Source organism: Heterocephalus glaber, unplaced genomic scaffold, assembly GCF_053883595.1.
Source record: "Heterocephalus glaber isolate CG9 unplaced genomic scaffold, H.glaber_assembly_v1.0 deba00000546, whole genome shotgun sequence".
NCBI lineage: Eukaryota > Metazoa > Chordata > Mammalia > Rodentia > Bathyergidae > Heterocephalus > Heterocephalus glaber.
This window is the reverse complement of record NW_028258147.1, coordinates 40,197,253-40,210,784: the sequence shown is the minus strand read 5'-3', so window position 1 is coordinate 40,210,784 and position 13,532 is coordinate 40,197,253. Positions and strand designations below refer to the sequence as shown.

General features: G+C 39.5%; 1 protein-coding gene across 12 annotated transcripts in view; it reads left to right on the top strand.

Annotated features, from left to right (window-relative positions):
• Positions 1-13,532, top strand: part of Kif27 (kinesin family member 27) — a 145,432-nt gene that overhangs the window by 21,583 nt on the left and 110,317 nt on the right. For 10 of the 12 annotated variants that reach the window (XM_087204771.1, XM_087204772.1, XM_087204768.1 and 7 more), the window contains 2 exons: positions 1,839-2,039; positions 6,035-6,993. In XM_087204771.1, the coding sequence (XP_087060897.1) occupies positions 1,839-2,039; positions 6,035-6,993 (1,160 nt within the window). Of the gene's footprint in view, positions 1-1,838; positions 2,040-2,086; positions 4,878-5,936; positions 6,994-13,532 lie in introns of those variants that run through there. The other 2 variants (XM_087204777.1, XM_087204778.1) reach the window with 2 other exon arrangements.

Below are 13,532 nucleotides of genomic sequence, written 5' to 3'. Positions count from 1 at the left end.
AAGATTCAACTTTTATAGTGGACTTGGAATTTTGACTGTGATGTGTTGGAAAAGCTCTTTTCTGAGCTTGGCTATTTGGTTCTATATCCTCACATACCTGTATGGTAAATTCTTTCCCTATAGTTGGAAAGGTTTTTGTAAAGAAGTTTTTTATGCTGTTTGTGTTGTCTTCTGATTTTTCACTAGTTTTATTCAATCTTAGATTAGTCTTCTGTGTTTCATCTAGAAGCTGTTGGATCTATTTTCCATGTTCTCTTGTTGTTCTTAAGGAGTCTGTGAATATTATTCAGAGTCACTGACAGCAGCCTTATCTTCTAGTTCCCTCACTGTCTTCACACTGGTCACTTCTGCTGCCCACACTTCCAACAGAATTTTAGATCTCTGGGATTTGCTTTATACCCTTTCACAAACTCTTAATTCTTTGCTAATGTGATTATTCATGTTTTGTATTATTCTAAGTTAGCTTTTTTTTTTTTAAACAGTGGTTTGGTATATATTTCAGGCTGGGCTTCAACTCTTACCATGTAGGCCAGGCTGGTCTTGAACCTGTGGTGATCATCCTGTCTCAGCTTCCTAAGTGCTGGGATTACCGATGTGTGCCACTACACCCAGCTCAGATAACTTATTAGTATGTTCTGTAAGTTCTGTGATTGTTGTGTTTATTGTCTATGAGTACCTTAGCGATCTGTTTTCTTTGTGTGTTTTATTGTTTCATATAATTCAGCTGTTTAGCTTGAATTCCTCCCCACTGACGCCCCGTGGATCAGCTTTGGGGGAGTTGGGAAATTTTGGAGGCATTTTTGTTTTCTGGTCTGTGTGTGTGTGTGCGCATATGCCTTGGGAGTTGTTGGTTGATTACAGGTGAATGTCTTTGTTGCTAGTTTGGAGCTCTCTTTAGTGTGTGCTTTCAGTGATGTTCTCTGGGCATAACTAACACTAGGCCTTTGCCTCTGTCCCAGGATCTGACCACCTCCATTAATTTAGGGAGTGGAGGGTACAGTGTAACTGGCCAAGCACCCAGTTCTCTGGAAATGAACTGCAGTATTGTTAATGTGACATAGACAAACCTGCCCTCAGTCAGGAGATCTTAATGGCTCCCTCTTCAGCATAAATCCAGAATCCAGTTGTCATCCTGCTGTGAGCCACCATCTTGACCACCCCAACCTCTTTGACTCCCAGATTCTACATTAGCCTCCTAAGTGGCCTCTTTCTACCCAGTGAAATATAGCAAGCAGAGTGTTCTTTTTAAAATCTCAGGTAAATGTAAGTCCTGCCCCATTCCAGTGGCTCTCACTGCAGTAAATAAAATTCAAGAGTTTTCAGGACCTCTGTGTTCTGGCTTGTGTCACCTCTGTCTTCATCTCCTGCCCTTGTTCCCTTTGTTCTGGCCACACTGACCTCCTTGCTTTTGGATCTCACCTGTATAATGCCTTCTCAGTGACCCCTGTGCTTCTCTTTTTAAGTCCTTCTTCAAATGTCAGCTTCTCAGTGATATCTATGACCTTCCTTTTATAGTTGGGAGCACTTCCCACCTACCATATAGTCACACTCCCAGTCCCTTTAACCTACCCTTCTTTTCTTTCCAAACATACTGACTGCTTCTTAATGTACCACATAATTCTCTTATCATTTATCAGTTGCTCTTTGGTCACAGAATATTTGCTGAATCAGTGCATGAATTCGGAGTAAGAGAATGCTTGTGAACATTTCCTGTGAATTTTAGAGAAATAATAATAAGAGAGAAAGATAAGAAGAGAAGTTTAGTAAGTACAAATTTTGAGTTGTAGCTTTTCTTATATTTCAAGTTCCAGATGTGTTTTCCTTTTCTAAATTTTCAGCTTCAATTGTGGAGGGTCAAAAGGGTATCATTCCTCGAGCGATCCAAGAAATATTTCAAAACATCTCTGAAAATCCTAGCAGTGACTTTAATATAAAAGTATCCTATATAGAAGTATACAAGGAGGACCTAAGAGATCTTCTAGAATTGGAGACCTCCATGAAGGACCTGCACATTCGAGAAGATGAAAAAGGAAACACAGGTGAAGTAGCCTTCTTAGTTGATCTCCTTCTTAAAACCGATGTGCCTCACTTTCAGTTTCTGGTTATGTTCCAAGGAATTTTTGTTGTTGTTGTTGTTTTGAGGCAGGGTCTCCCTTCATAGTTCAGGCTGGCCCTGAACTCACTATGTAGCCCAGGCTGGTCTTGAACTTGCAGCAATCCTCCTGCCTCAGCCTCCTGAGTGCTGGGATTACAGGCATGTGCCACCATGCCTGGCTGTTCCAAGGAATTTTTAAAAACAGACTTAGAGCCAGATATGGTGGCACACATCTGTAACCATAGCACTTGGGAGGCTAAGGCAGTAGGATTGCTGCAAGTTCAAGTTCAGGGCCATCCTGGGCTATGTAGTGAGTTCGAGGCTAGCCTGAACTACATAGCAAGACCGTATCGCCAAAACCAAAAATAATTTAAAAAAAGACATAGGAATAAAATGAATTTGCTTTTACTTTTTACTTATTTTTAGTTTGTTATTATTATTATTTTTTGGTGCTGGGGATCAAACCCAAGGCTTACTGTATGTGAGGCAAGCACTCTGCCACTGAACTATACTGCCAGTGCCTTGTTTTATAATAGCTTATCATCAGTCTTACTTAAATCACTTGGGTGGTAAAGTAGCTCTGCAGACTGGTTGGTAAAGTAATTTGTAACTCAAGATATTAATTTTCTATAGCAGCTGCCCTCTGGGCTGACCTCAAGTGCGACTGTGGTATCCACTTTTTAAATTTATTTATTGTGGTACTTGGGATTGTAACCCAGAGTCTTTGCCCTGAACTATATCCCCAGACCTTTTTTCTTTTTTTTTTTTCCTTTTTTTTTTGGTCTGTTTTTTGAGACAGGGTCTCAGGCTGGCCTTGAACTCACTAAGTAGCACAGTCTGGCCTTGTACTCAGAGTGATCCTCCTGCCTCAGCCTCCTGAGTGCTGGGATAAGAGGCTCGTGCCACCTCACCTAGCTCTTCTATTTTTTATTTTGAAATGGTCTCATTAAATTGCTAAGTTGCCCAGGCTGGGTTTAAACTTGTGATCCTCTTGCCTTAGGCTCCCAGACTGCTGGGATTACAGGTGTGTGCCACCATGCCCAGCTATACATATGTATGTATGTATGTATAATTTGTTTTCCACCCAGAGCTACTCTCAGATTGGGAATGGCTTTCTCCTTTAGGTGTTCATACAAGTTGATCCTGAACTCTCTTAAGATTTTTGTCTCACCTCATCCATTTCTTTGTCCTTTTTTTCTTTTAAAGTTTATTTTTTTTGCATCTCTATACAGACATCTTTCATTATGCTTCTCAAGATCTGACTTTCTGTGCAGCAAGCTATTAACCTTATTAATTACATTTGTTTAGAAATGGGAGATTAAAAAGGAGGGTCAAAATGCAAGTGTTTTAAAGAATAACAATTTCTGTTTTTTGGATTTAGAAGTTAGTATTTTTATCTTAGAACATTTTGAAAGGAAAGAAAACTAAATGAGAAAGTTAAAGATTGTCTTTGATCCCTGAACCTAGAAGTACGGATGTGTGGTCGTACCACCCCCTGGTGTGCTAAGGATCAAACCAGTGCCTTGTGCATGCTAGGCAGGCACTCTCCCACTGGGCTAAAACCCCCGCCTGCAGTTTCTCTCTTTGGTGTGTTTCCTTCCATGTCTGTGTACATACATTGAAACAAAGATGTATTTGCATCCCCGTATTAACATATATATCCTGAGCATTTTCACATGTCATTATTTTTAATACTTCTGATTATTGTCCTATGGTAACTTCTCTTATGAATGTGTCAAATTAATTTAACCAGTATTCTATTGTTCTACATGTAGGCCATTTCCAGGTTCTGACGATTATTAATAGCATTGCAAGACTGTTCTTGACTGTCTGGCAGACACATTTAGTGGAAACTTCTTGGACATCTTGGCAGAATAATAATTCCCTGGGAGGAATTTCTGAGGATTTAAGAAAGTAAAATTCTATCATCTTCATTCCAGTAGCAATCTGTAGGAGACAATAAATCTTAAATTCTCTTTTTTTTTTGAGATCGGGTCTCATTATGCAGTTCAGGTTGACCTTGAACTCAGTATGTAGCCCCTGGCCTCACAGTGATGCTCCTGCCTCAGCCTCCTGAGTGCTGGTATTATAGGCGTACACCACCACACTCCAAATTTTGTGTTCTTATAGCTCTCCTAGCAGCCCTGGCATTCCTGGAAGTTTGAGGAAATTAGTCTTTGTCTTATTTTTTAAAAGGAAAGTAAATATGGTAGTTTATGGTCTCTTTATGTAATTCAGTACAGTTTATTTCTTCTGGATAGATTTTAGACTGATGATTTTACCTTTGACTCTTATGGAATGTAATTATTGAATGTTTTTATCTTTTATCCGAGATAATATATGCTGATTGTAAAGAATTAAACAATATAGAAGTATATACTACTAATAAATTTGATCAAAATATTCCAAAGCTAATATCAATCCTCTAGAAATTTTGGAAGGACATAAATTACCTGAAGTCAAATTGCTGTGTATCTTGTGTAGTATTCCACTCAACCAGAATGCATTGGTTTGACAAATTTCTGCAGTACTTCTCTGAAGCAGTATGACTTTTTAAAAAATACTAATTTCTGGGCCCCCTTCTTAAAGATTCTGATTTAATTGTTCTGGGATGGGGCCTAAGCATGGATACTGTTTTTGTTTTTCAGTTTTTAAAAAAATAAAGCTAAGTGGGCCAGGGATTTAGCTCAGTGGTTTCGCCGCCTGTTGTGCAAGCGCAAGGACCCAAGTTCGATCCCCGGTACCAAAAAAAAAAAATCTTTAGGCATAATTAATACAGATGGTAAGCTTAACTTGTGTTTGAATTATTTATTCTGCCTTTGAAATAGAAAGCTTTCTGCATCTGTTATCTTACACTCTGATATTATGCAGGGCATATCTGTTTTTAAAATGAACGACCTTTCTGGGAGTGGTGGCACATGCCTGTAATCCCAGCACTTGGGAAGCTGAGGCAGGATGATTGCAGTGAGTTCAAGGCCACCCTAGGGTACATAGCGAGAATCTTGTCTGAAAAAAAAAGACCTATTTTATTTACATTGAAATCTTCATTTAAGCATTGATTATGACTCTACAATCCAAAAAACCTTAAGCCAAAGGTGCCTTGAGTATTAACCAAACTGAAAAGAAACTAATTTCTTTTAATAAATTTACTCCTGATTAACTTTTTTTTTTTTTTTTTTTGGTACCAAGGATCGAACTCGGATCCTTGTGCTTGCGCAGCAGGTGGCAAAACCACTAAGCTAAATCCCCGGCCCCTCCTGATTAACTTTTGAGTTACATATTTAATTAATATAGGGGTTTTTTGTTTTTTCAAGACAGGGTCTTTTTTTTTTTGTAGTTCAGGCTGGCCCTGAACCCACTATGTAACTCAGGCTAACTTCGAACTCGTGGCGATCCTCCTGCCTCTGCGTCCTGAGTGCTGGGATAACAGGAATGTGCCACCACTCTTGGCTTAATTAATATAATTTTAATTAATTTACAAGTAAAAATATTGAAATAAGGAGGGATTTGTTTATTTGCTTTTGGTGCTCAAGGATAGAATTTAAGCACATGCTTACCACTGACCTACACCTTCAGCTCAAGAGATTTTTTGTCATTTTAAAGAATAAAATGTGGTGTCTGACTCAAGAAAAACTAGATTTTTTTTTTTAATACCGGGGATTGAACTCGGGACCTTGCACTTGCAAGGCAGGTGTCAGAACCACTGAGTTAAATCCCTGGCCCTAGATTTTTTTTTTTAAAAGAGTTACATCTTTTAAATATCAAAATGAATGCTATTAAAATTCAGAGATTTTTCTAAAACTAACCATGTTGATGATGTTACTGTTGATTTTGTTTAAAGGAATATGCTGGGCTCCTAAGAAATAACTTGTGTGCTTTATTTACTGTACTGAATTTTGATGCAAACCTGGTTTTAAAATTTGCTGTTGCTGTTTGAAGTGATTGTTGGCGCCAAGGAGTGCCATGTGGAGGGCGTGGATGAGGTGATGAGTCTTCTGCAGATGGGGAATGCTGCCCGACACACAAGCACCACCCAGATGAACGAGCACTCCAGCAGGTCCCACGCAATTTTCACCATCAGCGTCTGTCAAATAGAAAGAAATCCAGGGGCGGGTGAAGGTGGATCATGGTATTCATATCGGCGCATTGTCTCAAAGTTTCACTTTGTGGATTTGGCTGGATCAGAAAGAGTAACCAAAACGGGAAATACTGGTGAACGGTTCAAAGAATCCATTCAAATCAACAGTGGGTTGTTGGCTTTAGGAAATGTGATCAGTGCCCTTGGGGACCCACGCAAGAAGAGCTCACATGTTCCATACAGGGATGCTAAAATTACCCGGCTCCTGAAAGATTCCCTGGGAGGCAGCGCCAAGACTGTCATGATCACATGTGTCAGCCCATCCTCCTCAGATTTTGATGAGTCCTTAAATTCTCTCAAATATGCCAACAGAGCACGGAACATTCGAAACAAACCCACTTGGAACTTTAGCCCTGAGTCAGTCCATATGGATGACATGGAATTTGAGATTAAGTTGCTTCGAGAAGCTTTGCAAAGCCAGCAGGCTAGTATCAGTCAAACTAGCCAGATCCCTCAAGAGGGCACACCTGATAAAAACAGGATCCATTCTCTTGAAGAGCAAATAGCTCAGCTACAAGGGGAATGTCTAAGCTATCAAAATTGTATAGAGAAGGCCTTTACCTTCCTGGTAGACTTAAAAGATGCTGTCAGACTAAACCAACGGCAGCAGCACAAACTTGACGAGTGGTTTAACATGACTCAGGATGTCAGGAAGGCTGCCCTCTCCTCATTCCGAGGAAGCCAAAGCTTTGGAAACCAGGAGGAAGGACCCCAGCACAGCACAGTTCTCCAGCTGAAGAGGGAGCTTAAGAAATATCAGGTATGTAGACATCACTTTTTTCAGTAATTTGCTTGAGGACTACATTTATTAGGTGTGTAAATTCTAAGTCATTTTAGAAGGTAAGAACTTTAAAAAAACTAGGTATAAAATCTCATTTGCTTTTTACTGACTTTTTCTTTCTACTTTCTTTTCCTGTTGCTTGTTTTCTTTTTTTTTTTTTTTTTTTGGTGATACCCTTGTCTCCAAATATTTTAATTGCCATAAATTTGTTTAAAAATACACATTAAATGCATGTTGACACTCTAAACTTTCTATAATCTCAATAGCACAAAATACATATAATATACTATACAGATGTGGAAAATCTAGTTAGTATATAATACTTTGCTCACCATTAACAGCTTTATTATGTGAAATGCACATACTGTACTGCTTAGAAACCCTAGCTGTTGGGCCCCAAAGTACCTCTGAAATTTTAATGTATTGCAACAAATAAAACTCACAGAATATAATTGAAATTTTGGTTGAAAATGTCAGATGCCTAAATATTTTGGATAAAAGAAATGTAAAAGAAATATTTGGATCATGTGCAAAGCAAAGGCATCCTATTAGTCACTAACAGTACCTTTCTGCACAATCAACAGGCTCATAATTTATCAGCAGCGTTGCCTCCCCTCCAAAACCCTCCCCAAATATCAAACAGTTATTTACCAAATAATTTTCAAATAACATAAAAGGATTTTCAATAAATATATAAGCATTTCCATCCTCCATATACAAAATTTCTTAAAATCATCCGAAACGGAGGCTAGATACAGTATCTCCCTAACTGTGCTTACCAGCTCCACAGCTGGCCCTCAGAGGTGGCGCCTTTTCAGGCCCAGATGACTGGGCCAGCTCTGTTGGGGAGCCCCACCCCACCCAGTACTGTCGAATGCTCTCTCGTGTCAATGACATGCCAGGGGCGTGTGTACAGTTGTAAAATGGGGACACTTCTTGAACAGCAACAACAAGCTCAACAAAGTGGATAATCCTGGCATCAGTTTGAAAGGCAGCGCTTCCAAATAGCTATTTTTGAGAGAGGAACATAACAGGTAGAAAATCCCAATGGTTAAAAGCTGCAAAGGAACCCCACATGGAAGTTGCAAGAGGTCAAAACCAAGTATTAAAATTTCTGGGTGGGAGATTTTCCACACTCATTTAGACAGCTTTTTTTTTGTTTTTAATAATGGTAATTTATGTTCAGCTGAACAATGGTGGCAAGGAGCGGTCCATGCTAACATTCCTGAAAATCAACTTCTTGATGTGATGACTGCTTAGGCTGCTATTTTAGGATACTTTAAATATTATGACTCGGTCAAGACTTAACCTGAACACCTTATTCTGTGACCAAATTCCATTTAAGAGGGATTTAGATATTCTTTCTATTCCCTTTTCTGAAGACAGGTCTTTTTAATTAATCACACGTCCAGCATCCCTTTACCAAATTTTTTTTTTTTTTTTTTTGGTACTGGGGATCGAACTCAGGACCTTGCACTTGCAAGGCAGGCAGAAGAACCACTGAGCTAAATCCCTGGCCCCCTTTACCAACTTTTACAACTTTCTTCCTGTCATTTGCTAGCTTGACTTTGGAGTCCAGAAATCTCAATTGAATTTTTCTACTAGTGGTGGGTGAAAAGTATATTCACAATCATGACTAATTTGGCCTCTCATTACTGTATATTCCAAGCCATTCAATGATTATTTCTCCTGATTTTACTGAATAGCAACTTTTGGTGTGCAGTATTGTTACTGGAAAAAAAGTCTGCCTCTCCAACACGGATACATGAAGTTAAAATGGAACCTGTGTTCTGTATTATCCAGGGAATGTGAGTCATAGGAGTCTATAGATTTGAAATGCTCTGGCTCCCCAAGTTACTTAGAGTTTGTTGTTGTTCTTTCTTTTTTAAAGCATCATCACAACCTGCCTGAAGTAGTCATCCCCAGTAGATGTTCCTGGGACCCAGATGCAAACTCCTATAAATCAAAATACAAAATGAAGCCATTTTGTTCAATTAGCTATCAGAAAATTAATCTTTCCCACCCTGTAAGAGCCCTATTACACTACAGAAGGGCTCAAATATATTTTAAAAGTTAATTTACTACAAATAATAGTAATTTAGCTTTAACAATCCAAAGGAATACACATTGCACCCTTGAACATTATTATTCAAGGTGTCAACAAGAAAGTGTCTTAGATCAATTTAATAAGCAATGTGGAAATAGTTGCACTGAGCTAAAATACTAAACACACATTTTTGACAAACTAATTTCATGTTTTCACACATACATATGTACATATGTATAAAGTATGTATGTGTACAGAATTTTAGATCCAAAGTTGCATACCTTCATACCTGGAAGAGTACACAGCGTACCCTTGCGTGACACAGCTATGTATCACTGACTGAAGCGATCACTGACTGCTCTGAAACTCCACTAAGTACTGGCCTCACAGCCAGAACTTTCATGTATAATAGGTGCCTTTGTAGGCTCTTGCTTCACAATGCAAGCACATTCATTAAAAGTTAATGTTCCAAAGTTTCTGCAGTTAAATACGGAATGATGCTGCCCAATCTAGTTGATTAAAACCTTTCATGAAAAGAAATGAACAATTTAAAATCAGTGAATCTACTAAAGCACAAGTGTATCATTCAAAGTGCAGCCCAGATGCCTTTGTGTTCCTAGTGCGAGATCTCCCCAGAAGCATAGGCATATGTAGGCACGTGCACACGTTAGTTTACATTGCTTTTATGTTGGAGAATTAAAATCAGTGGTGCTCGGTCTTCCCCACTCTTCAGCAGCTATAGCTGTAAATTTATCTGAAGTACTCACTGCTTATAAAGTTTACTTCTTGGCTCCCTGCCCAGAAAAGGGTGGCACTGGGGCAAGGAGAGGGGTGGATGCTCTCCAGCCAGACGGGAGCCTAGGCTGGGCTGTGGAAGCTTGAATCATTTGGCGGGGAGCGCTCCCCACGGCCCAGCCAAGCCTGAGCAGGACTACTCTGACAACTTCGTCCGCCACAGCTGGTCTGCTGGTTGCCTCAAAAGAGTTCAATGATGAAGGCTGCAGCCTCCTGGCATACAAGTGTGGTCTTAAAGAGCAGTCAACTGAGTAATTTTTAAAAACAGTTGCTATTTTCATAATTAACTGTGTATTAAATACAAGTCTCAGACTAAGTTTTTAGCTACTTGTCAAATTCAGTTTTAAATAAAATACTGAAGACACCTACTGAGAAGGGAGGAATGGTCACCTGTACAGGAGTTCAAAGTATGTGCTGGAGCAGATGGCACAGAGCATTTGAGAAGACAGAAGGGGAGTGGTAGGTCTACAGACCATGACATTGAAAATTCAATTATTTAGGACTGGATTTTGATCCACTGCCCATTACCACCGGGTGGGAAAAACTCTCCACAATGAAAAGCTTCAAAAATTCATTCTACAAGAATTAACACAGTTTTAAAGAGGAAATATCTTAGAGCAGCACCATAAAACACACAGGAAACTCTGCTTTAAGAAAACATCAGTGTGACCCCAGAAATGCTCCTGCTGTCATTCAGGACACACAGAGACTAGAATGCACTCAACTCAGAGGTTTCCTGTTGCTTCTTCCTCATAATTTTACTTTTGTTGATGCTCCTTTATCTCATTTGATTAAAATGTACTTTTATGTCTTATTTATTAACTGAAACTTTATGGATCTTTCAATTTAGAGGATAAAAAGGAACACATTTTCAGCAACAAAACTAAGTTACATTTCACTGAGTTTTTCTCCCTCTGTGGGTCAGTGGCTCTTTCTTTCCCTCTGGTGCTGTGGATTGAATGCAGGGAGGACCTTGGGCATGTGAGGGAAGCACTCTAGTGCTGAGCTACTTCCTGGCCGTTTTATTTCATTATGTGAGACAGGGTCTGAGTTACTCAGACTGGCATCAGAATTGCAATCCTTCTGCCTGCCTCAGCCTCCTGAGTATCTGGGGTTACAGGTGTGAGCTACTATGCCCAGTGAGTCCGTGAATTTTAAAGAAAAAAAACTTAATCTCTTGAGTTTGGAGTATAGATTTAAAAAAAATACAGACCAACATATTTGTTAATATTTAAGGGATGCAGGTGTGTGCTTGGATGCATATTATATATACATGTATTAAGAATTACACTTCCCCCCACTTATTATTCACGAAAACATACATTGTGTAAGATTGTGTGTCACGAGAGAGAGCACAGATTCACCCACCATGCGTTGCGAAACATCAGTGCACATGTCAGCACGGAGAAAAAGGCAGACACTGTCTTAGCATTGTGAAAAGGTTTGATCTCATGGACACCCTCAAGAAGTTTAAGGGTTCATTGTGAGAACTGCTGCAGTGTTACAGAGCCCCTAGTATTTAAATGCATATTGAATATTTAGGATATTTAAAATATTTTTAAAGTAGTGGTTCCTTTTTCTTTTTTGTTTGAAAAGTAGTGACTGCCCCACAGCTTTCCTGCTCAGAGCAAGCAGGCCTTTCCTCATCAGGGCACGAAACGAATAGAACAGAAAATGCAGGTGATTGGAAGCGTGGACTGGGGACAGCTACCGGCACGGGTAATCGGAGCTAGTCTTCCCTCATGCTTCTTGGGTAGTTGAGATTGGAGGTCCATAAAACCCACTGTTTGAGGGCTGGGGATTTAGCTCAGTGGCACCATGCCTGCCTCACAAGCACAAGGTCCTGAGTTCAATCCCTAGTACTGGAAAAAAAAGCAAAAACAAAAACCCACTGTTTCCTGGGGATTTAGCTCAGTGGCACCTTGCCTACCTCACAAGCACAAGGTCCTGAGTTCAATCCCTAGTACTGGAAAAAAAAGCAAAAACAAAAACCCACTGTTTCCTGGGGATTTAGCTCAGTGGCACCATGCCTGCCTCACAAGCACAAGGTCCTGAGTTCAATCCCTAGTACTGGAAAAAAAAGCAAAAACAAAAACCCACTGTTTCCTGGGGATTTAGCTCAGTGGCACCTTGCCTGCCTCACAAGCACAAGGTCCTGAGTTCAATCCCTCCTACCAAAAAAAAAACCACCCACTGTTTGAGGGGAAAAAGACAGTAACTTCCTCTTTCCATGTTTCCATCTGTTGGAAACTCTAAAATTTAAAGTTGCTCCAGATTATGACTTCTTAAAGATATTAGCAGTTTTGCTAAAAAAAGTTATCCTGATAAGATTATTTTAGAGAATACTAGATTGCAGAAAACAAACTATTTTCTTAATTACAAGACTTCGTAGAACTTTGAAAGTGCTAATAAGTAAATCTCAAAGTTAGAGACACAGCATTTAGGGCGGCCCAGCTTTTAGACATGGACCACCCCTCTTTTTTTTTTTTTTTGGTCTGGAGTCTTGCAGGACTGGTAATCTTTGGGTACTACCGGATAGCAGATGGAGAAATAACTGTTACTCCTTACCTTGTATATCTCTTTTAAAAATTGTGTGCATGGGTGTGGGTTTTTTTACACTTTCTTTTCTTTGAGAGCCTGGAAAACATAGTAGTTAGGAACATGGGTACCAAATTCCCTAGATTTGCATCCTGCCTTCTTTGCTTACCAGCTCTGTGACCTTGGGCATATACTTGATCTCTCTGTGCTTCATTTCCCCCACTGTAAAACAGAAACACTGTTACCTACCTTGTGCTCTCGCTGTGAAGATTAAAGGCCTGGCATGATAGTGCATACCTGTAATCCCACCACTCAGGAGGCTGAGGCAGGAGAAGCACTGTGAATTAGAGGCCAGCCTGGGCTAATAGTGAGACCCTGTCTCAAAAGGAAAAAAAAAAGCAACTATGTTCTTTGATGCTGGCCCACTCTCACACTGCTGGGTGTTCTTCTTTCTCTACTTTTACTTGGCCCAAACTTGCTCTGCATAGCCTGTTTCATTTCTTACCTTTAATGAAACTTTGCTATTGTTAAAAACAAACAAACAAGCAAACAAAAGATTAAAGCATTAGCTCCTATAAAGCAGTACTACTGAGTTGAAGGCTCAGTACATGCTAGATTATTATTACCTCCTTCCTCTCTAAGCTTGGATATACATCAGTAGCAGCTAAGGCTTTGGACTTCATAGTCATAGCTAGAGCCACATTGCAGGGTTATTGCGAACCAGCTCAGTACATTTGGCTGCTTAGAGAAATTGAAGGTGATAAAGGCAATCTGGGGAAGAAGAAGCAGGAACATTATCTTAGCCCTGTTTCAGTCTTTTAGGAAAGAAGGTAAATACTTAATTTAAAAATTTTGGCCAAGATAAGATTGGAAGTCATTTCACACACAGCCAGATTTTTGCTGGAGAAGTTAGCATCATCTTAAATTTACCATGTTGCCCTTTTTGGGAAGCTACCAGATTGTTACTGAATAGCTCTTTCTAAAAGTGGCTCACCAAATAAACTTTACTGGGTTTTGAGTAGCTCACCTTTCTTTCTGGAGGTTCTTATCTCAAACAAAGAATTAAATAAAATGAATAAAAAACAGTAGCAGAGATTATTTGAAAAATCAAAAGTGAAGAGTGAGGGAGAAACTGGCT